This window comes from Mixophyes fleayi, chromosome 4 (genome assembly GCF_038048845.1).
Source record: "Mixophyes fleayi isolate aMixFle1 chromosome 4, aMixFle1.hap1, whole genome shotgun sequence".
NCBI classification, from domain to species: domain Eukaryota; kingdom Metazoa; phylum Chordata; class Amphibia; order Anura; family Limnodynastidae; genus Mixophyes; species Mixophyes fleayi.
In genome coordinates, this window is record NC_134405.1 from 98,817,214 (window position 1) to 98,838,251 (window position 21,038).

The 21,038-nt window shown below is 39.6% G+C and overlaps 1 protein-coding gene across 2 annotated transcripts in view; it reads left to right on the forward strand.

Annotated features, from left to right (window-relative positions):
* LOC142151821 (ras and EF-hand domain-containing protein-like) overlaps nt 1-16,648 on the forward strand; it is a 35,653-nt gene extending 19,005 nt beyond the window's left edge. For both annotated transcript variants that reach the window (XM_075207843.1, XM_075207844.1), the window contains exons 7-17: nt 1,274-1,342; nt 4,650-4,728; nt 7,348-7,397; nt 9,098-9,302; nt 9,416-9,532; nt 9,952-10,099; nt 11,793-11,874; nt 12,898-13,012; nt 15,014-15,127; nt 15,222-15,298; nt 15,778-16,648. In XM_075207843.1, coding sequence (XP_075063944.1) covers nt 1,274-1,342; nt 4,650-4,728; nt 7,348-7,397; nt 9,098-9,302; nt 9,416-9,532; nt 9,952-10,099; nt 11,793-11,874; nt 12,898-13,012; nt 15,014-15,127; nt 15,222-15,298; nt 15,778-15,871 — 1,150 coding nt within the window. In that variant the 3' untranslated portion in view covers nt 15,872-16,648. The remainder of the gene's footprint in view (nt 1-1,273; nt 1,343-4,649; nt 4,729-7,347; nt 7,398-9,097; nt 9,303-9,415; nt 9,533-9,951; nt 10,100-11,792; nt 11,875-12,897; nt 13,013-15,013; nt 15,128-15,221; nt 15,299-15,777) is intronic.
* The last annotated feature ends 4,390 nt before the right edge of the window (nt 16,649-21,038 follow it).

Sequence of the window (21,038 nt, forward strand, 5' to 3'; positions counted from 1 at the left end):
AATCCATAGCATCCAAGTCGCTTTAATAAATCTATTGCAAGTTAGATAATGCCGTAAATGGCTGACTTCTTGCTGTGGTGTTTGCACATCTTTACTTTTGTACTTTGTAAATATCACACATTCTGTATAGACACACAATAATTGTCACGGACCTGGTACAGACTATCCTTGAGCCCTATCACGAACCTCTGGGTGTGTAACCGCATGGACCCACTAGGCTGAGTGCACAGCCTCGCCAAAAGACAATTCTCTGCATCAACCTAAAAAAGGTGTGACCGCACACAGCCAATAAGGAAACTTTTGTTCTGCTCAGCCCCTTTCCCCCTTACTTATGTGGTTCATGGGATCCCCATCTGCCGCCACCATAATTTACTACAGTCCGGATACTTTGTACCTGCCCCATCTCCCCTCTCAGCACCCCAGACCCTGAACATTATATTTAACAAAAAGCTGTAGCTGGCAAAATATATACATTATGCATACAAGGTGCAAATATTAGGCCACGGATGCTCACCCACTGTGTCTGCTCAGATATTTGGATAGTGACACCAGGTTGCAGGTGTCACTAGAATGTATAGGTATTGGGGACAAGTTTTAAAATAAGCTGGAATATACTGTGTGACCTACATTTTCATTCTTGACCTGGGGGTTTCGACTTTAAGGAGGGGAACGTTATTAAAATCTTTTACGTATGTGATAGTAGCACTTTATGTAAGTGGTGCAACATTTATTCAGTCTGTCTTCTGGAGGTAAGCTGTCCCCCCGACACTATAAATGTAGTCCAGTGACATTCAACCAATGTCTCAAGGTATTTTATTTGTTTTCACAATACCATGCCGTTTCTGTCATTGGAATTTCAAAATGATCTCAAAATAGGATGAAGAACTGCAATAGGGATTCTATATGACCATTATTGTAATTAGAAGTCAAAACATCCTAGCTATGATGTGTAGTTTTTAAGTGAACTCGTCATTAATAAATGACTAATGTAGAATAAGGTTTAAGTGCTGTCCTCCGTGGCCAGGCGTGGGCTAGGCTTTGGTGCTGCTCCTACTTAAGCACACTTGAGTTGATCAGGCAGTGATTAAGTTGAGGCCTTTGGGATAAAGTAAGAAAGATTTAATGTGTGTATTGTGTGTGGTCCCCATGGAGAATGACTGTTGTGCTGGTGTATGGGAAGATGAAATGCCACGGCAGTCCTGGACTAATAGGAAGGTATACATATCTCTCGCTGCACTCTTACATTTTACTGTGTGTTCTCAATGTAATACAGAGAAAAGGAGATGCTGAAGACCATGATTGATGAAAGCAGAGGGTACACCAGCCAAATTCAGATACTTAAGTGAGTAGAACACATTCTTGATTTTACACTTCTCTTCTCAATGTTTTTCTTTATGCTTTTTGATAGAAATTATGATGTATAAAACATTGTAAGTTTAATGTGTTGTTTTTTTTTTTTTTAAGTGAAACAGACATGACAATTTGACATTTACTTTTTGTTTTTATTTGTTTTATTTTTGAAAATTTGTATTTTACTAGTATCATTATCCGACCAGCATTCGTAACCCATGCAAACACTAAACGTATCCTCTTTCACACATCCTATTGCACACAGCATCTGCAGCAAAGTTATCATAAGTACTGGCGGTACTGCCGATTACTACAAGTTGTGAAGTAAACTTCACATACCGGCAAGATTACATTGACTACTTCTTATTACCTTTTATGTGAAGAGGAGGAATGGAATGAAGGAACTTTAGTATACATATGCCAGATTGTAGCGCTAATTAGGAAACCGTTCTCTCTCCATAAGTGGGATCTATCATTTAGTACTAACTATATCTGATGTGGGGATGTTAACTTCCCTAACGTGCGGGGAAGGATTCCTTAGGAGAGTTTTACTGGATTCATGTTCCATGCGAATTTACGTCTGACCTGTATAATACTACTTAACTCCTGCAGTGCTGGGAGTACTCTAGAAGCCATTACCTATTAGAATTTTTGTTTGGTGTTGATAGACTATATTTATTAGTATTTTGATATTTATTTATTTTCGTCTTTGTTTATATAATTCTTATTCTTATGTTTTTATATATTCTTATTAAATCTGTGTATTTTAATATTGGAGACCAAGCCCCTTTTTATTTTGTCACTACAATATTATATGCACATTAAGGGGTATAATAGTAATCCATACATCTAGTGCCTGATTCATCAAGAAATGTAAAAGAAACGTAATGTACGCTTTTTTTGTTTTTTGTTTTGCTCTTCAATCGGGCATTCGCATGTCCGTATTAAAACTACAAGCGGATGTGAATAAATGTCTCCCATTAAATACAGGTCTAGGACGCTCTGCTTTGACAGACACAAAACACTGCAGGATACGTACAATACATATGTAGAATATAAAGTCCCAGGAGAACACACAGGGGGAAAAAAAAGAATTCAGTTACTCACCTGTTAATAATATAGTCATAAATAGTTAATTACTTTTTTTTCTTTAATTTTTTTTTTCCCAATTAAATACATTAATCAGGATGTTATTAATGTCCATTGTACATAAACTGAATTTTTACAGTTGCTCCTCATTGCAAACACATGTTCTAGCATGCTGTGTGCGCTTGAGCTTGGCACGCCCTTACCGTAGATTGACTATGTACATACGCCCATTACCCTCCTGTTCCGCCAATGAAATCGTAGCCTGTCTTAATTGTTCTTTGCACTTTTAGATGATTTGCGTACACTTGCGTATAATTTGTTCCTGGGCATGCGCAGTGCAAATTAACACAAAATACGGAAATTCTAGACCTTTAGATTCCTTAATTAATCATGTCGCTAATGTCCAAGGTGTGTGTATCAGTGCTGTAGCGGTTTATGGCCATGTGTAGACTAGATGGATAAAATGAACCCACCTCAATATGACACTCAGAGCATAGACCAGAATCGCTGTGCTGTCCAAGTTCTGAAGTTATATTGCATTTAGTTTAGTTACATCTGATGTCATCTGAGAAGCAACATCTCAATTCAGCACCAGTCATTCCCACAATCTGGTGTTTTTTTTATGCTATAACTGTATGCTTTATATGTAGATTATTATTATTTTTTTGTTATCTAAAAAAACATTTGAAGCTTTATTTCATTGATTGCACACATGTTTTGTGATGCATCTATCATCCGCATCCTAAAATACCATTAATGTGAGCAATTTTTATATAATACAATGTTAATTTTGCTTTAAGAGAACAATAAATTGCAGCATTTCTTGAACATTTGTAATTGAACCTTTCTCTTTTTGAAAGTGGAATTTTTACTTTTATGTTACTTTCCATAATAACCAACATTGGGTAATATAAATATCTGCTTCTGTTTTACAACTTTCTTGCCATGTTCAGTAATCTATGTTGGAAATAAAAGAAAAGAAATATCCCACCTTTTTAAAGTAGACTCTAATCCTATCTTTCATATTTACTCTTTGTATTTGTCTAATGTAAATTTAAGGAATGCCTGCATAGACAAATTTTTGTTATAGAACTTAATTTAGTTTCATTCTGTAGAGATTCGATTGTTTCTCCTCTGTTTCCTATGATTCATTTTATCTCCTTCCTGATCGCACCTATCGATATTATAGGCATCTTGCAATACATAGCTTGGGCCTAGTGTCACATGTGTGTCACATCATTGAGGGAAGAGTATGACATCATTGGCAGTATCTCAAGGCCCACAAAGGACTGATAATATGACAAGGAGGAGGTAGAGAAGTAGCAGACACAGCCCAGGGTATGATCATAGCTCCAACAGAGATAACACAAAACTATATTTAGCATATACACGGTTAATCAAAAAACATTCTTTTTTTATACAGTCACTTATTAACTTTCAGTACATTCACTGAAACTGTGAAATAAGGAGCATAGACCATTATGTTTTATGTATAAAAGTATATGACATTGTGGTGTCGCCAAGAATCCCCTTACAGATCAGGAAACCTTTATTATTTATAGCTGTACACTTAAGGAATTGTGATACAAAGAATGTGAAACGGGGGGTGTAGTAAGTATGGCCCTGCCCAAATGTGCTTTACACCCTAAGAGTTATGGGGAACAATTGCAACTGCTGTTTGTGAACGTGCGTGGGGCTATTGTAAGGCAGAAGCAAGATCATCCCCAATATTAAAGCTGCCATTGATGACAGCCATTATGGATCTCTGAACTAACTCCATAAGCAGTTGCGATATTAGTTACAGTAGAGCAAGATATTAGCTCTAAAAATAGAGGAGACCTATTGGATTATCCTGTGATACTTCAACGTCTGGTGCCTGGTTTAAAAAATAAAATAATGAACAACCCTCCCCCTTACTTGGAATTTCTATTTTTTTTTTTTTATAGATTTATTTAGGTTTTTTTCACCTGTCTAATACCAAACAAAGATATATTTAATCCAGTATCCTACTAAAAGAAAACCACGTCTCCTAGAATATAAAATTAGGTTCCCCTGCCAGTGCTGCAAGATGAAAATTGGAGCCATCCACCTCCCGTAATAAGCAGTGTCAGGTAATGCTAACAAACATGACATGGTCACTCACATTTGTTTGCATTTGTTCCTGTAAGACCGCAAAGCTTAACCTATGTCTTGTGTCTTCACACTTGCAGTGAGGCCAACAAGTCTCTGTATGACAGTAATGACAGTATGCGATCAGCTCTTACAAACATTGAAAATGAAAGGAAACGAGTGAGTAGTTTTATATAATTCATATATTTACACATACATACTCTTTTATTTGTGTTATTTAATGTTTATTGTAGGACTATATTCTATTGTCTAAAATTCGGACCTTAATTTTAAGACTGTGCAGATGAGTGCTTTTATTTTATTTATTTTTTATTTGTTGATCCCTTTAGAAAAGTGCAGACCACGTGCATGGCATTTGTACTTAACTCCAAATGAGTATTTTTTTTTTTACTGTAAATCAAACCATTCCCTGCTTAAATGCAGCAATATAAAAACAAGCCCATATGACACTTGAATCCTTTAACAACACAAATACAGAATTTTATCAAATGTGTTTTTAAGATAACAAAATATAGTCACAATGCTTACTGATAAATAATGGTTATAAAATTACATACTGAACTATAACCATGTTTAATTTTAAAATAAATCAGAAATAAAACACAGGAAATGCAGAATTAGAATCTCATATTTTTTGGTGTAAACTGTTGCCTGGAGAAAGGCAACAAGAATTTGGAAAACTTATGAGGAGCAGGCTGATCCCACAAATAATCATCATCAATATATATTTATGTAGCGCCAGCAGGTTCCGTAGCGCTTTACAATTGTTAACAAACACAGTAAATAAAACAATACTGGTTAATAAAGACAGATAGGTAAGAAGGCCCTGCTCGCAAGCTTACAATCTATGGGACAATTGTTTTATACACAAGGGTAAGTGCTACATCATATTGAATATTTGTCCAGCTAGAAAGCAAAGGTTACAAAGTATTTAGTGGGCTGTATGCTCAGTCACACAACTATGTCACACATGTTTCTCTCTTTACATGTGTTTTGTGTGTGTTTACTGCTGCTTTGCCCATGGCCACCTACTTTCTGTCCTCACTGTAAGCAGTGTGCTGGTATGATAATCCGTTTTACAACCAATTTTGTGCACTTTTTTGTTTCTGAACATTTATATTCATCACATCAAAATATGCCATAACTTCCTTCTGGCACATCCCATAGATATGGCATTCACTCTGCTAAACCTGGTATATAAATTAATACACATATGGAACATGAATTAGTTATATTGGTTCCTCAAAGAGATACATCATTCGTATAGGTTCTTATGTGGAATGTATATACCATTGATGTGTTATTCCATTACCTTCAGGGGGGTAAAGAGATCTATGTCTTCACAAACATTTATTATGTGATTTACACCTTTAATTGACCCAAATTTCCTTTAATCAATATAACTTGAACTTTGTTCAACCTATATGGTTCTTTCTGGCCCAAATAACTCTGGCCTACTCTTACTTGCTTAATAAAAGGTAGAGTTGATTGCATTTGTTTGAGAATAGGGCATCTCTCCATAAACAATCAAGGCAAGGTGACAGAAAGCAGGCCTCTGTAGAATGTCTGTTTCTTTCATCAAAACACATTACCCCTAAAGGGAATACAGTAGTTTTCTATAAACCATCTTCTCTAAAGTAACTATAGTTTACACTATATTATGAAAGTGGTCTTCCTTGGGTTTTATTTATAGTTTGGTTAAGATTCAAAAACATTTTGGTAAACCGCATAGAGTTGGGTTATTTGTGACATATACAGATATTTGGGTTACTTATTAGGAAAGAGGTTTATCCTTCCCTGCCCAGCTATCCTGGGTTCTGGGATAAAGATTTAGGGAGGCCTCCAAACAATATTGGGTCAAAGCATACCAGTATACTCTGGCAAGCTCTACTAGCCTCTCTGTGGTGGAGACGCGGTACAAGGTCCTCTCTCTCTGGTATATCTGTCCATCCCAATTATGAAAGATGCACCCGGGTGTCTCTGGGTTCTCCCAATATCATCATCATCTATTTCTATAGCACCACTAATTCCGCAGCACTGCACAGAGATAAAAAAAATCACTACTTCTTAGATTGTAAGCTTGCAAGCACGGCCTTCTTACCTCTTTTCTGTATTACCCAGTATTGTATATTATTGTGTTTTCCCCAATTATAAAGTGCTACGGAGTTTTCTGGCACTATATATAAATAAATGTTGATGATGAAGAAACTCTGGCATTTGAATAAAGTCATTCCAGTAGACTGGCAGTCTCCTGTCTCCCCCAGTGTGGGTAATGGTTTAGACTGATAGATCTATATAAGCTCATAGATGATTTTACCATTTATGGCTTTGCTGGCTTGAATTCAAGGAATCTCCATGTTACCATTCCCTCATGGACTGCGGATAGGCTCTTGGCACCACAGAAACATCTGGATGGGCACTGATAGGGGTATTACACACATCTGCACTTGACGTTCTTTCCTTCCCAAAGCTATTCTGATACCCTGAGAAATCCCCTCCCCTTCTCTGATTCCCTCTCCCCCTCTTGTTTTCTTGTCCCCCGTTTCCCTCTTATTCCGCTACTCTGTTCTTCACTGTTTGTCTTTCATTGTTTGCATTCTTTATTGTTAGTGATGGGCTGTAATGTTTCCTAATACCTTCATCATTGTACTGTGTTCCATCTGTTACATAACCCTTTTTCAATAAAAACAGATTACACAAAAAAAAGAAAGAGGTTTAGAAAACTTTCTGTAGAAGTGATTGTCTTTCATCGTGGTAAAACGTCTTTTCCTCTTTCAGCATTCTTCTCCCAATCATCTAAAGGAAGCACCTGTGATTACCTACAGCAGGTAGGATGCAGATAGAAACCAAGGATATATTTTACAAATGTTAAAATAATTTGACTCTTGGGTAACAAAAAAAAAAAAAAAGAGGAGCCACATTGCAATCTGCTATTGTTGCCTTACAGTCCATGTATGTCCCTACCCTTAGTGCATTTAGAGGGCTGTGTATTCTCAGGCAGTCTTTGATTTAGATTTCCCACATTACTTTCTTCTCTGTAAATACCCTTATATATTCTGCTTGGTACCATTATCACTGACTTCTTCCCTTATTATATGACTTCATAGCTTGGTCACGGCACGGAAATTACTGGTAACTTCTAATGGCAATCATAAGAGACAATCGTATTTAATTACAAGGTGTATAAGTGAATTGAGTTTTATCGTTTTTCTGCTACACATGGTTGGAAAACATTTTCTGGCTTGTTGACATCTGTCCTGTTAATGCGCTTTTCAGCTGCCGACTAACACATTAAGAGCGCATTAAAATAGAAAGCAAAGAAAATAGATTACTTATGAGCTAATACAACCACTGGATTGTAAACCTTTACTCCTACGTGTACAGTATTAGGATCTAGTGTACTGGCTGCATGCATTGAGGCATGGAAAGTGTGTTAAAATCGCATTACTAAAATGTCTACCCATGTTCTCAGCACATATATGTGAACAAACCCTTAAACTCCTTGGAGTATAGTTACTAAACTGCGGGTTTGAAAACACATTTATTTAGTACATTCTACAAAATGACAGCTAGAATCTGATTGGTTGCTATAGGCAACATCTTCACTTTTTCAAAGCCGCAATTTAGTAAATATACCCCTTGTCTTCTTTTAGAGCCAGGGGTTTTCTTTATAGGAGTGTTTGTTGCCTTGCATCCAGACTCTGTAAATGTGGATTGCCTGAACCTGAAGTAACCCAAAAACATTTATAATTTTTTGTTTTTGAGCATCCTAGTATATAACAAGAAGGACTTTTTATACAGGGTATCCGGAGCGCTCTTCAGATACAGGCCTAAAACACCACTCTATTTTTTTAGTGTAATTATCAGAAAATGACTGGGGCAGGGAAAGGCTGTACCATTATAAAAAGAGAAATAAGACATCCGTCTGGGCATACTCTAAGGAGCGTTTCTGAAGGATCAGATCTCTTCAAAATAAAAGAGTGTAGCCGTACGGTTACAGGACTTGCAGAAAGCTACAAAATTGTTGCAACAAAATAAACAAAAGAAGAGTTGTCTGTTCTGCTTGACAAGTTCTACTGGAGAGATGTAAAAGCTCAAACTAGGTGGTCTTAACATCACACTGGAATCTCCAGCACACAAGTAGATAGGTTAGGAACAACTTTAAGATATGTTTATTTTTCCACCATAAGGCAACGGAATAGTCAATAGCAATTTGCTAACATGTTAAGGGATTTGAAATAAAAACACGTGAAGCTCCCTTTTAATCTGACATAAGTACTCCTTGCAAGTGCAGGGGATACTATGAATCGCATCATAAGCCCTGCCCAATTCACAAGTGAGGTGAGTGGGATCCTGGAAGAATCCCCTACTCTCCTGGAAGACTGAGAGAAGTCCCTGCAATTTGGAAGAGTAGGCAAGTGTGACATAAGTAACCCTTATTGCGCCATAAAATGTAATTTGTCTCAAGTATTTAAATTGAAATAACAAAATGCCTAATGTTATCCTCCTACTATGACCTTCTCCACAGCTATACTACAGAAGATGATCCATATCGCAAGTTTACCGATGTAGCCAAGTGGGCCAATAGGTGTAATGAAAGTGGTGTGTCCCTGCCACGCAGCCTTGGATACAGTGACGTGGACAGCTCTGCCAGTGAATTTGGAAGTGAGCACAGCCAAAGCTCCAACGAGCACTGGGATGGCAGTGCTTCTTATGTCAATTCTGAAGCAGAGGTAACTGGTTTGTTGGCAGCTGCCCAGAGGAGGACAGTACGCATCTATTCTAATAGCTGTGTTACACATCTGTTTCGCTATTACATAATTGTGTGTTGTCTTCATTTTACCAGACAGTGGAAGCTAGATCAGAAGTTGATGGAAAAACCAAGTGGACTCCATCTCGACCTGTAAGCCGCAGCGGTTCCTCTGCCTCTTCAAAAAGGCGCCTTACTGCGTTTACACCAAAAGTGAGTAAAATCCATCCAATGATACTGTAAGCAGCTGGTAGAGGGCCATTCAGATGTTATTTCCTCTGTATCTTTGGTCTGAATTGAAATGCTTTAGCAGGAATTTATCGGAATGTTAGATTTGTATGATGGGTTTTCTTTTCATTGCTACTTATGTACTTCGTTCTAAAGATATACATCTTGTATAGAGAGGTAGAGAGAGAGACATCAAATGGGTGTGCAGTGGCCATTCAAAGGTATACATTTTATTCATGAGCAAACTACAGGATACTATTGTCCATTGTAAACTACTGGCTGCATTTTAACCATATACGAATATATTGAAGTTATTCTGACTAGTATGTGCACTGCAAATTAATGATGATTTCCAGCAGTCCTGGTTTCTTTGTAAACATACATTGTGCTTGTGTTCTGTGCAGAAAGAAGGATTGGTTTTAGAAGAAGGATCTCAACCCCCCAGTCCAATTTACAGGCTCGTGCTGGCTGGAGATGCTGGATCCGGAAAGTCCAGTTTCATTCTAAGACTGTGTTTGAATGAATTCCGAGGCGACATTCCCACCACATTAGGTTGAGTGATAACGGAGTTTTTACAGTTCATATTAATAGACTTTCTCATAGATTAAGGGGAAATAATGATTCTACTCAATTTACAAAGTAATGCCGTTCATGATTTATTTTTGTATAAATGTCCAGAAAAACACATGGACACAAGTTAGGGTGCATTGTGAATCCTTTTGCTTTGCATAATCATTCATTGGTGTATGTGGGGGGCTGCAAGGTGTGATGCTTTGTTGTAGCGTCCAATAGAAGCTCAGCCCCTGGTGAAACGTGCAGAATTGTAGCCCTAAATTACTAATACCACTTTCATACTGCCACCCCGACAATATCCTGGGTATATAAACCCGGTATATTGCCTGGGGACAGAGCCTCCCACATGTCAAATATCCGGGTAGAGCGTGTTCACACTGGTCTGCCCGGGTCTCCATGGCAACATCACAAAATGAGCTCTGATTGGCTCCTCTTGTGATGTGTTTTTTGTTTTGTTTAACTTTTGAATTGGTGGTGGTGAGACCCAGGTTGAAAACCCGGGTCTCACCGTTCACACTGACATCTACCCGGGTCGGACCCGTGAAAAACCCTCCAAAAAACCCGGGTTCAATTCCCGGGTCATTCGACCTGGGTAGATGTGGGGACCCCCTTTCACACTAAGCCTAGACCCGGGTGGCTTTAGGCAATGTGAAAGGGGTATAAGTAACAACTTAAGACATAACCCTTTCACCGGATTTTTATAGATGCTTTGTACAAAAAAGGGTACTTGGTAAAGTGGAGTGTTCCTCCATTATCCACAGTTAGGTAGGCCACCAGGGGGCACTGTTCTATTGGCATCTAATTTTATAATCTCTGCCAACAAAACAATATGGCAGCTCTCACTTGTGAAAGCTGCCCATCTGCCCTCTTTACTCACCTTCCTGGCAATTTAAAATTATGTTTCTGTTGCAATTATACATTGAAGTTTAAGGTGGAATGCAGTGCAGGTGGGACGAATGTAGTAATTTTATATTTCTCGAAGTCTGTTTTAACATGTGAGCTTTTAATTTTGTCTCTTATAATACACTTATATTTTTCTGGTAAATGTAGAAATGTTTTAATATGTGATGAAGTATGATGTGTATATCCTGTACCTTTTAGGTTCCACAGTATACCAAAGCCTTGTAGAGTATAGTGGGCAGCAGGGTAGCTTAGTGGTTAACACTTCTGTCTCATAGCACTGGGGTCTTGAGTTTGATTCCAGACCATGGTCTCATCTGTGAGCAGTTTGTATGTTCTCACCCTAGCCTGTGTGTGTGTGTGTGTGTGTGTGTGTGTGTGTGTTAGGGAATTTAGACTGTAAGCTCCAATAGGGCAGGGACTGATGTGAGTGAGTTCTCTGTACAGCGCTGCAGAATTAGCGGCGCTATATAAATAGCTGATGTTGTTACATTGTAAATTTACATATAGAGGTCGATGTTGTCTATAGCTATGTAATATTTGTTTCCTTCTAAAGATATGGTTTATTTGAGTAAGAGCCGTACTGTGCTATTCTCACCTACTTTATAACCTTCGCCCTGGATGCTGTTTGTTTTTCCACTTCAGATCACCTCATTGACAGCAGATTGTTTCTGCTAAGCTTCTGTATCCTCAGATATGTTCTACACCATAGTATCGAAGTTCCTCGGTTGCTATAAACATGTCTGTTAAAAATCCTTCTCTTTACTTTTAGGGGTTGACTTTCAGATGAAGAAACTATTAGTAGATGGAGATTATACAACACTGCAGATCTGGGACACAGCTGGACAAGAGCGGTATGTGCAAACATTGAAATGATGTGCATTATCTGCACTGATAAGAATACTGTACTTGGTTTAAAAATAGCAATGCCTATGTAATCCATCACACAAAGTACTTACAAAACTTTTTTCTATTTCCTTTTTAAAAAACTGCAGTTAAATTTTTTTTTTCTATGACTGGAAACTGGAGATGATTTGGGGAACAATTATTTTAGTACTTTAAACTCGCCAGGGCTGCCATTAAGTTTTTCATAATAAATCGCATTAGCTTTTAAACATTTAATTTGAAACAGCTGACTAGTGAGCCGGTAAAAGCTGTGGAATGCCAGTAGTAAAGCACGATTGTAATCTGATATATTGTATGTGATCGACACAACTGAAAGATGGCCGGGATTGCATTTGAAGCCGCAGTTTACACCACGGTAATGGTGCATTACAGAGGTGGTGCCCGTATAATTAACGACCTCGTACACAGCAGGTGAACATCTATATCTATTTAAAAGCATAGACAAAACCTTGTACTTTTTACTGACATTTCAAAACTGTTCAGTTTGTGTTCTCTAAGCCACCCTGCAGGATAATGTGCTTAATAAGTGGTCCCATAAAACTCCATAGCTCCAGAAAGTATGTGGCTGTAATGGGCCATTCACTTACATAAGTTTTTCGACTCTCTGGGTTAGGAATGTTTTGAATGCAGAATATTAACACTTGTGCTATTATACATGAAACAAACGTATACTATACTTTTTTTAAACCAAGTCCTTGGATCCTTGCATTCCTCCCACACCCATATCAGGTGCCTATTACAAATATGTAGAAAGCCTGAGAGTCATTCTTAAACAGTCTGAGAATGACCCATAGAACTAGTGGAAAAAAAAGCATTGGGGTAACATTATTGTTGTTGTTATTATGATTACATTATAATTAGTCTATTTTTGGACATTTGGATGTGTTGACCTCTTTTATAGTCTTCTGATAAATGTAGAAATGTTTTAATATGTGATAAAGTCTGATGTGTATATTTTATACCTTTTTTAGGTTCCGCAGTATAGCAAAGTCCTATTTCCGAAAAGCCCATGGGGTGCTGCTGATGTATGATGTCACATCAGAAAGCAGTTTCCTCAATGTACGGCAGTGGATTGATGAAATCAAGGTATGCTGTATTCAGGGCCCTCTTAACAACATTTTGTATATACACATTTTATATATACATATAAATATAAAAAAAAAAATGATTATATATATATATATATATATATATATATATATATATATATATATATATATATATATATATATATATATATGGGCCGCAAGAAAAAAAAAAAAACTGGGAAAAAAAAAAAAGATAATACTTACCTTGCGGTCAGCTGGCGATCCGGCTCTCTCCATGGTCTCCTCCTCCGTCGCGCTTCGCATTGGATGTCGGGCGGGCGTGATGACGTCACGCCCGACATGCACTGTGAGCGCCGCACAGAGGAGGAGACAATGGAGGGAGCCGGATGGCCAGCTGACCGCAAGGTAAGTATTGTCTTTTTTTTTTCCCAGTTTTTTTTTTTTCTCTTGCTGCCTCCGACGGGCCCCCCTGGACTGCAGGGCCCCCGGGCACCTGCCCATTGTGCCCAATGGGAAAGACGGCCCTGGCTGTAGGGTCTGATGGTTTCTATAACGTGTTTTTATTATTTCATGGTATTTCCTTTTTAACTCACAAATTTGATCAGATGTTTTCTAAACTGTAAAAAAATGACAGAATTCTATTTGGTTGCTACTCTCTTTTGGGACATAGAGCAACTTGTAGCCAATCAGATCAGCTGATTGGTTACAACAGCAGGCGATGAGTGTGCTGAAGGCAGAAAACAGACGTCCACCCCCCCCCCTCCTTCCCCGTGTGATTATGTTAGTGGGGACAGGGCAGTGTGATGATGTGCGGAGGGGGATGGAAGCATGATAGACCACAGATTGAGTTTGAAAGAAACACGATGCTCCTCAGCATTATATCTGCCAACAGTCACAGGTTCCTGGGACAATATGGATTTTCAGCAACCAAAAAGGGCTTGACAGGTCAGAAAAGGGGTGTGGATTGTCAGGTCCGGGCATTATTTTGGCAAATCAGAGATGTGGCCTATTTTGCTTCAAATTTCCAATGAAGAATTTTGTCAGCTATGCAGCAGTACAGAGAAGTGATTTGAGGCTGCAGTTAAGCTTATGTGGGAAGATTGTAATGTCACATGCACCTCTATATGAAATAACTATATCCTTATTCTTTAGTCTACTCAAGTGTTGTCTTTTTGGGGAGACATGGGGCTTCTGTTTGGCAGCAGACTGCATTACTTGCATTGTATGGAGAAAAAGTAGGATAAAATTGTATTTAGCCATGGATCTGACACTTATTTTAAGTTGGTTATCTTATTTAGTTAACTTATTAAAAGTTGGTGCTATCCCATAAATTTAAATTTATTCTACAGAGTCTAAAGTTTATATTATTTTATTTATATTCACATTTAATATAGACCTCATTCTCCCCAAACTCACCCCCACATTCAATTAATAGCCCCCAAACCACCCCATCTTAAATTAATTTTCCACTATTAAATTAAATTGCCCCACCATCACCTCACAAACACAATAGCACCCACTAATTAGCCCCCTGTGCCATCACACACGCTTGCTTGCTTCTCTCTGCACCGCTCCTCACGCCCAACATTTAGTGCAAACGAGCAGGGAGGAAGGACGCCGGTGCTGCGATCAGATAAGTTTTTTAATAGTTATAATTAAACACAAAAACTGGACTCTCCTTGATGGGTGAGTATCTTGTGAATGTGTTATCTCCCAGAATTATGTGACCTCTCCTTAAACTGCAAGGAAAATACAAATAAGGATTCTCTAACAAGTTACTGTAGTTACCTCTTTACAGACACAAAAAATAGCATTTAGGACTTCTGGGAGAAGTATTAATTGCTGTAAGTGTTCGAGAAAGTCTGTGTAAATACTGCTGTTCTGTTCGCTTGCTGGAAATTGATGTCTACCTTTTCTTCAAAAGTTATTTTTATGCCTTGTATACAGTGGTATTTTGAAACATTTTTGTGCAGATGTTCTTTTAAACCTTCTGTATGTGTAATATTGAACTGTTGCTCACACATACAATTATTCTCAGAATTCCTGTGATAAATCCATACCGCTCATGCTAATTGGCAATAAAACAGACTTGAGGGCAGAAGGTAATGGATCTGACGGAATTCCAACTGCAGTGGGGGAGAAGCTAGCCATGGTAAGCAGAGATTGTGCTCTGGCTGTTGTATTCATGACATACTGGTAGACAGATCTGTGTGCAGAGTTTCATCTGGTGTTTCTTTTCTATACAGGCCTATAGCTCCCTCTTCTGTGAGACAAGTGCAAAGGATGGTACCAATGTTGTGGAAGCTGTTCTCCATCTTGCTAGGTAATTGCTCAGAAGAAAATCTATTACACTAATTTATTTAACAACAAATCCAGTTTTATACATTTGTTTTACAGATTTATAGTGGACCCTTTGCCTCACTGTTTGCAGTTAACAGGTCATCTTTAAGAGGAATAAAGACAAGGGAAGGGTTATCTTATTAGTATCATATCACCAGTGACTTTCAGGATCAGAATATGGACGTATTATGTAATTTGGCAATAGTTTTGTTTGTCATATTGATTATAGGGCAAATCACATAAGTGGCCAATCAAGGTGCTAGTTGAAGGGTTACAGATGCTCACACACATTACAATAGTAAAACTCTTTTCTTCTTTTCTGTATTGCTTTAAGGAACCCTAACATGTTGTTGTTCTTTTTGTCGTTTTTTTTTTTTGTTTTTTTTATTCAATCTTCACATTTCACACTAACAAGATTTATGCACGTTTTTTTTGTGGTTTTTTTTGTTTTTTACTGTCCAGGGAAGTGAAGAAATCTGTGGATCCAGTGAAAGAAAGCGCAGAAGCACTGACCAGTCTCAGTATTCCAGAGAAGTCTAATTGCTGCAAGATCTAACCGCATATAGTTTACATCCAGGGCTGTATCCCTAGACAAGACAATATGAAGGATTAAAGTGATTGGTCAACTTGTCAAGAGAACAACTGATCACTAATGGTTTTCACAAAGTTATACCCCAATATGGGTTGGGGAAAACAAACTTTTTTTTTTCTAAAATGAACAACAGTTGACTTTCCTTATCTAAGAACAGAATACAGAGTGAATTCACATGGGAACAAACACTTTATTTTGTAAGACTATTAATCCATTTTTTTAAGTCCTGTGGAAAATGTTTATATTTTTTTCTAATTTGGATATTGGTTTTTCACTGCCTCTAATTATCTAGGATCGATTGTTGATATTCCTCCAATGTACGTCATAAATTTTGAAGTTTTGGTAGCTTAGTGGTGAAAAAGAAAAAACCCAAAAAGCCAAAACATGGTTGGTTACCAAAACGAATTGTCTATGTAACATAATTTTAGAATATTTAACATTTAAAGCTTGTTTTGTTTAGTGTGTCAGTTTGACACAAGACAGAACAGTAATAAGGGAATGCTCCTCTATGAGGCTTTTATAGGTTTATTTTCTTACTGAAGCATTTATGGTGCACTAGGTGGTTAGATGTCACAATTATGAATCAAGCACACTTCATTTGCCTTAAAGGTCTCCTGACTAATGCACATGAACTGTTCGTACTTCAGTGCCTGTGACTATGCATATTTTAAACGAATTCTAAGGGTTTGGTCATATCATTTTTTTTTATGCTAAATAAAGTTTTTATTTAAGTTATCTGAATATCGATACGATCATGTGAATTACTGAGTGGGTAAATGGTATTCCAAATACTTGCTATTTTGGTTTGCTTTGGTTAAAATAACTTAAACGCATTCGTGTCCAAGTGAATTTTATGTTATTCTTCACCCTGTGATATACATGGCTTTTTTGTAGTAGCATTTTAAAATTGATAGTTTATTTTAGACAAATTGTAAAAAAAAAAAAAAAAGTGGATTTCCTTTTGATACTCAATGGGGGCCCACACAATTGGTTAACTCCCTATTCAGCTGAGTGTAGACAGGAAAAAATTAAACACCCCTGGAGGGTATATAAGTTGACTCCTCCTCCATATTGGCTATGGGCTAAAAGTATGTCTTCAGCAGTAGTGGCAAGAAGAGCACTTTGGCTACGCCCATGGGCGGCAGACTGAGAATCAAAAACCCGTCTGGCTACACTTCCATTTTAGTGGTACATTTCTTTTTGATTAAAAACTTGGTGATGTGATGCAAAAATCTGCTGTAGGTAGATCTAATAATAGTCTACCGCAATATAGAAGAGAACGGTGTTTTTCATATCTGTCATGGAGGCAGCAGTTTAAAGAATCCTGTACCTATAGGGAAGCAGTATTCCAGGCAGTTTGACAACAGCTCTAGACACTCCTTTCGGACAAATACTGTCTTCAAATCCAACCTCTGTTTACTACTGTAGGGACCTCTGTCACTTTGCAGAGGTGGGGAAACTCACCACACAGGATCAGTGGATGTAAGAAATTGTCAGCAAAGGCAACAGGATATAGTTTCTCATTTGGCTGCAAGAGGAAGTCTTGTCAGGTCCCGAGATCCATCTTCCTTCTTGGAGCAGCAGGCTCTAGAAGACAGCCTTCAGAGTATGTTAAAATCAAAAGTTATTTCTCCAGTCCCTGCAAGCCAGGAAGTCACTGGGTTTTATTCAAAACCGTTTCTAGTGCTGGAATTGGGGCACCTTGTATCATCTTTATACAATCCTCACCACAAAAAGGCACGTCTCACCAGGACGGTGTTTTCTCGTCTTTGAGTATTTATCTCACCCAAGTGCACAAGTCGCAGCGCTCCCTGGATATCTTTCCTTACACTCTGGCCGCTGGACATTGTTCTGCTTTAATATAAGCCACAATATGGGATAAGTTACGACGCCCCGCATGGCCCCTGCGCCAGGGCTCTCATTTGGAAGGTCGCGGGGATATTCTCTTGTCTAATCTAAACACAGAAACCTTCACAACAGCCCTTTTTTGTTTGTCTCATTGGTGACCCCCTCCCTGAGTGTACCATGCCTTTAGGAGATAGGAAGACGGGCGAAACGGATCCCTCTCAGAGCCTCAAGAAATTTGCATATACGGAGACAAAGACCCCGACCACCTCCTCTTTACATCACGAAGCTCACTCCGATTCTGACGACTCAGACTCCTCACCTTTGACTCGCAAGGATTTACAGTCCTTATTCCGGGAGGTTAAGGAGACAAGGAGATCGGTGCAGGCGGTCCAAACAGTAGTGCAAAAAGCTATTGGCTCACTAAGGGCGGAGGTCCAAGACCTCGGGAATAGGACGGACCATTTGGAAACTAAAATGGATGAAGCTGCCTCGTCTCAACGGGACACGTGACTGACATCCAACGATTACAGCAGGATATGCTCCACATGCAGGAACAACATGATGATCAAGAGAACAGGGCCCGACGTAATAACTTGCGTATCAGAGGTATCCCTGAAGAAGTGGATCAATCCCTCTTAAATCAATATCTTATAAAAGACTCTTTGCTGGCCTGACTCCTGCTACTCCAGAGGATCAGCTTCTTCTGGACAGGGCCCACAGAGCCCTTCGTCCTCGCCCTTTAAGATTCCTCCCAACCCCGTGATGTCATCCTCCGTTGTCACTATTATACCACCAAGGAAGCGATCCTGCAGGAATCTCGCAAGACTGACTCAATTTCGTTTGAGGATGCCTCTTTGCAAATTTTCCAGGACATTGCTCCGCTTACTCTTCTCAAGAGGCGTGAGTTGAAGCCGGTGACGTCTACTCTCAGGGACAACAATATTCGGTATCGATGGGGCTTTCCATTCCGCCTCTTGGTCTGGCATAACAACAAGCTTCATTCTGCTAGGTCTATGGCAGAAGCAGCCCAACTTCTCGAGGCTCTGGGTCTCCCGGCACCGGCCTCCCTCTCCCTTCCAGCGGCATTGGGACCGTTGCCCGGCCCTCAGGGTCCCACCTCCGCCGCTCGGAGGCTTCCAACTACTGAGTGGACGACGGTGTCAAGATCCTCTAAGTCATCGGCTGCTGTTCCACCGCCCTGATATATGTTGACAGTGTCTCTTTATTTCTTTTTGTCTCAGAAGCCACCCTGTATTATATACCTCCCCTCTACATGACTGACCGCTGGTTACCGGTCCCTCTCGTGTAGATTGGGAGGAATTGGGTGCTATTGAACCAAGTTGTTGGGTTTACTTGTTCTCTTACTAACTTTCTGTGTATTTGGTTAGATTATTGTATTGTTTTTTTAATATCTCAATATGTTAGTCACCTACTGCCCTTATCTCATTCTTTTTTTTCTTTGCCTGATCGGCCCTCTGGTTTTGGGTAGTAGTCTGACCTTCATCCCCCTCGACATTCCTTTTCTACAAAGCTTCCTATATTGCGTTTTAGACCCTGGCCGGGAGGTAATGTGGATGTCTACATCTCACGGCTGGAACTCCCAGGCCTTCTCATTGTCTGTATTCTTGACCACGCCTCCATAAGGGGCATGATGCCCTTGCCCGGCCCTCCCTTGCCATTGGCATTGCCCCTTACCTTTCCTGGCCGGCATCATGGACCAGGTGTGTCCCCGCACGCTGGCCCTGTCCACTACCCTACTTCCCTTTTTTTCCTTTCCTCTCCTTCCTACCCCTTTCTATCTCAGGCACTATTTCACAATCTTCATTTTTATTACAACTGTGTTAACTTGGAACTGTTCTTATTTTCTTTTGTAGCGCTGCTGGTCCTCGCTGGGGGACCTGAGGCGGCCCTGTCTTCACCTCCCGATGGCTCTTAAGATCTTCTCATTGAACGTTAAAGGTTTGAACAGCCCACAAAAGCGCACAACACTTTACCTCACACTCAAACAACATAGAGCAGATATAGTTTTTCTGCAAGAAACACATTTTACACGTCATTCACATCCAGAACTGAAGTCTAAACGGTACCCTTCTGCTTTTCATGCTTGTGATCCCAGACAGAAAAAACGGGGGGTGGCTACGCTCTTTGCATCCCACGTGACATTCGAGCTTTTGATATCTCACTCTGACCCTGAAGGTCGTTTTCTAATTCTAGTGGGTAAACTCAATAATACTTTATGCACCCTAGTTAATGTGTATGGCCCAAATCAAAACCAGAGCTCATTTCTTGTTGCCCTAGACTTCTTGCTCTCTCAGGTGCGCCAGGGAGAAGTGATTATGGCAGGGGACTTTAATGTTGTAGTAGATGAAACTATAGATAGATCGTCCACTTTGCTCCCTCCCACCAGTGGCTCGGAGTCCCGTAAATCGAAGGCCTTGGGGTCACTTCTTTCCCATCACCTCCTCTTTGACTCCTGGAAGCTCAGGGAACCCTCATCCCGTGATTATACATATTACTCCCCGGTTCATGGAACCTATTCACGAATAGACATGGTCTTCCTCAGCCACGATCTGTCATTGAAGCTCAGGGCGGCCCATATACATCCGATGGTTTGGTCCGATCACCCTCCCATATCTGCCGACCTCTCAGACATAGCATTTCGCCCTCGTCCTGCTACATGGCGTATTAATGATTCCATTCTCCATGATCAGCCACTTACCCTAGAGCTCCGGACCCTTCTTGAGGAGTATTTTCTCTTTAATGACCTCCCCGATACTTCCCCCATGACCCTCTGGGAAGCCCATAAGGCAGTAGTGCGGGGCCATCTTATTAGCATGGCCTCACGCCGGAAGAAGTTGGCCATTTCCAAGCGTGCGTCGTTAACCATTCAACTCCAGACTCTGGAGAGACAGCATAAATTATCCCCAGATGAGGAAGTACTGACCAAACTCCTAAAGGCGAGGTCTGATTTGAACCTCCTTCTCTCTGAATCCACTGCCGCGGCCCTGAAATGGCTGAAGCAGACGTTCTACGAGAAGGGAGATAAAGCAGATAGAATATTAGCTACCCGCCTGAGGGCTCAGAGATCTCAAAACAACGTCATGGCCCTAAAGACTTCTTCAGGCTCACCCATATACCGTCCTGATCAAATAGGACGTGAGTTCCAAAAATGTTATTCCTCATTGTATAACTTGGATGCACTAAATCCCGGGAGTGCTCCCCCTGTGGACACTATAGCAGCCTTTTTGAGGCAAGCAAATCTCCCTACCCTTTCTAGTAACCT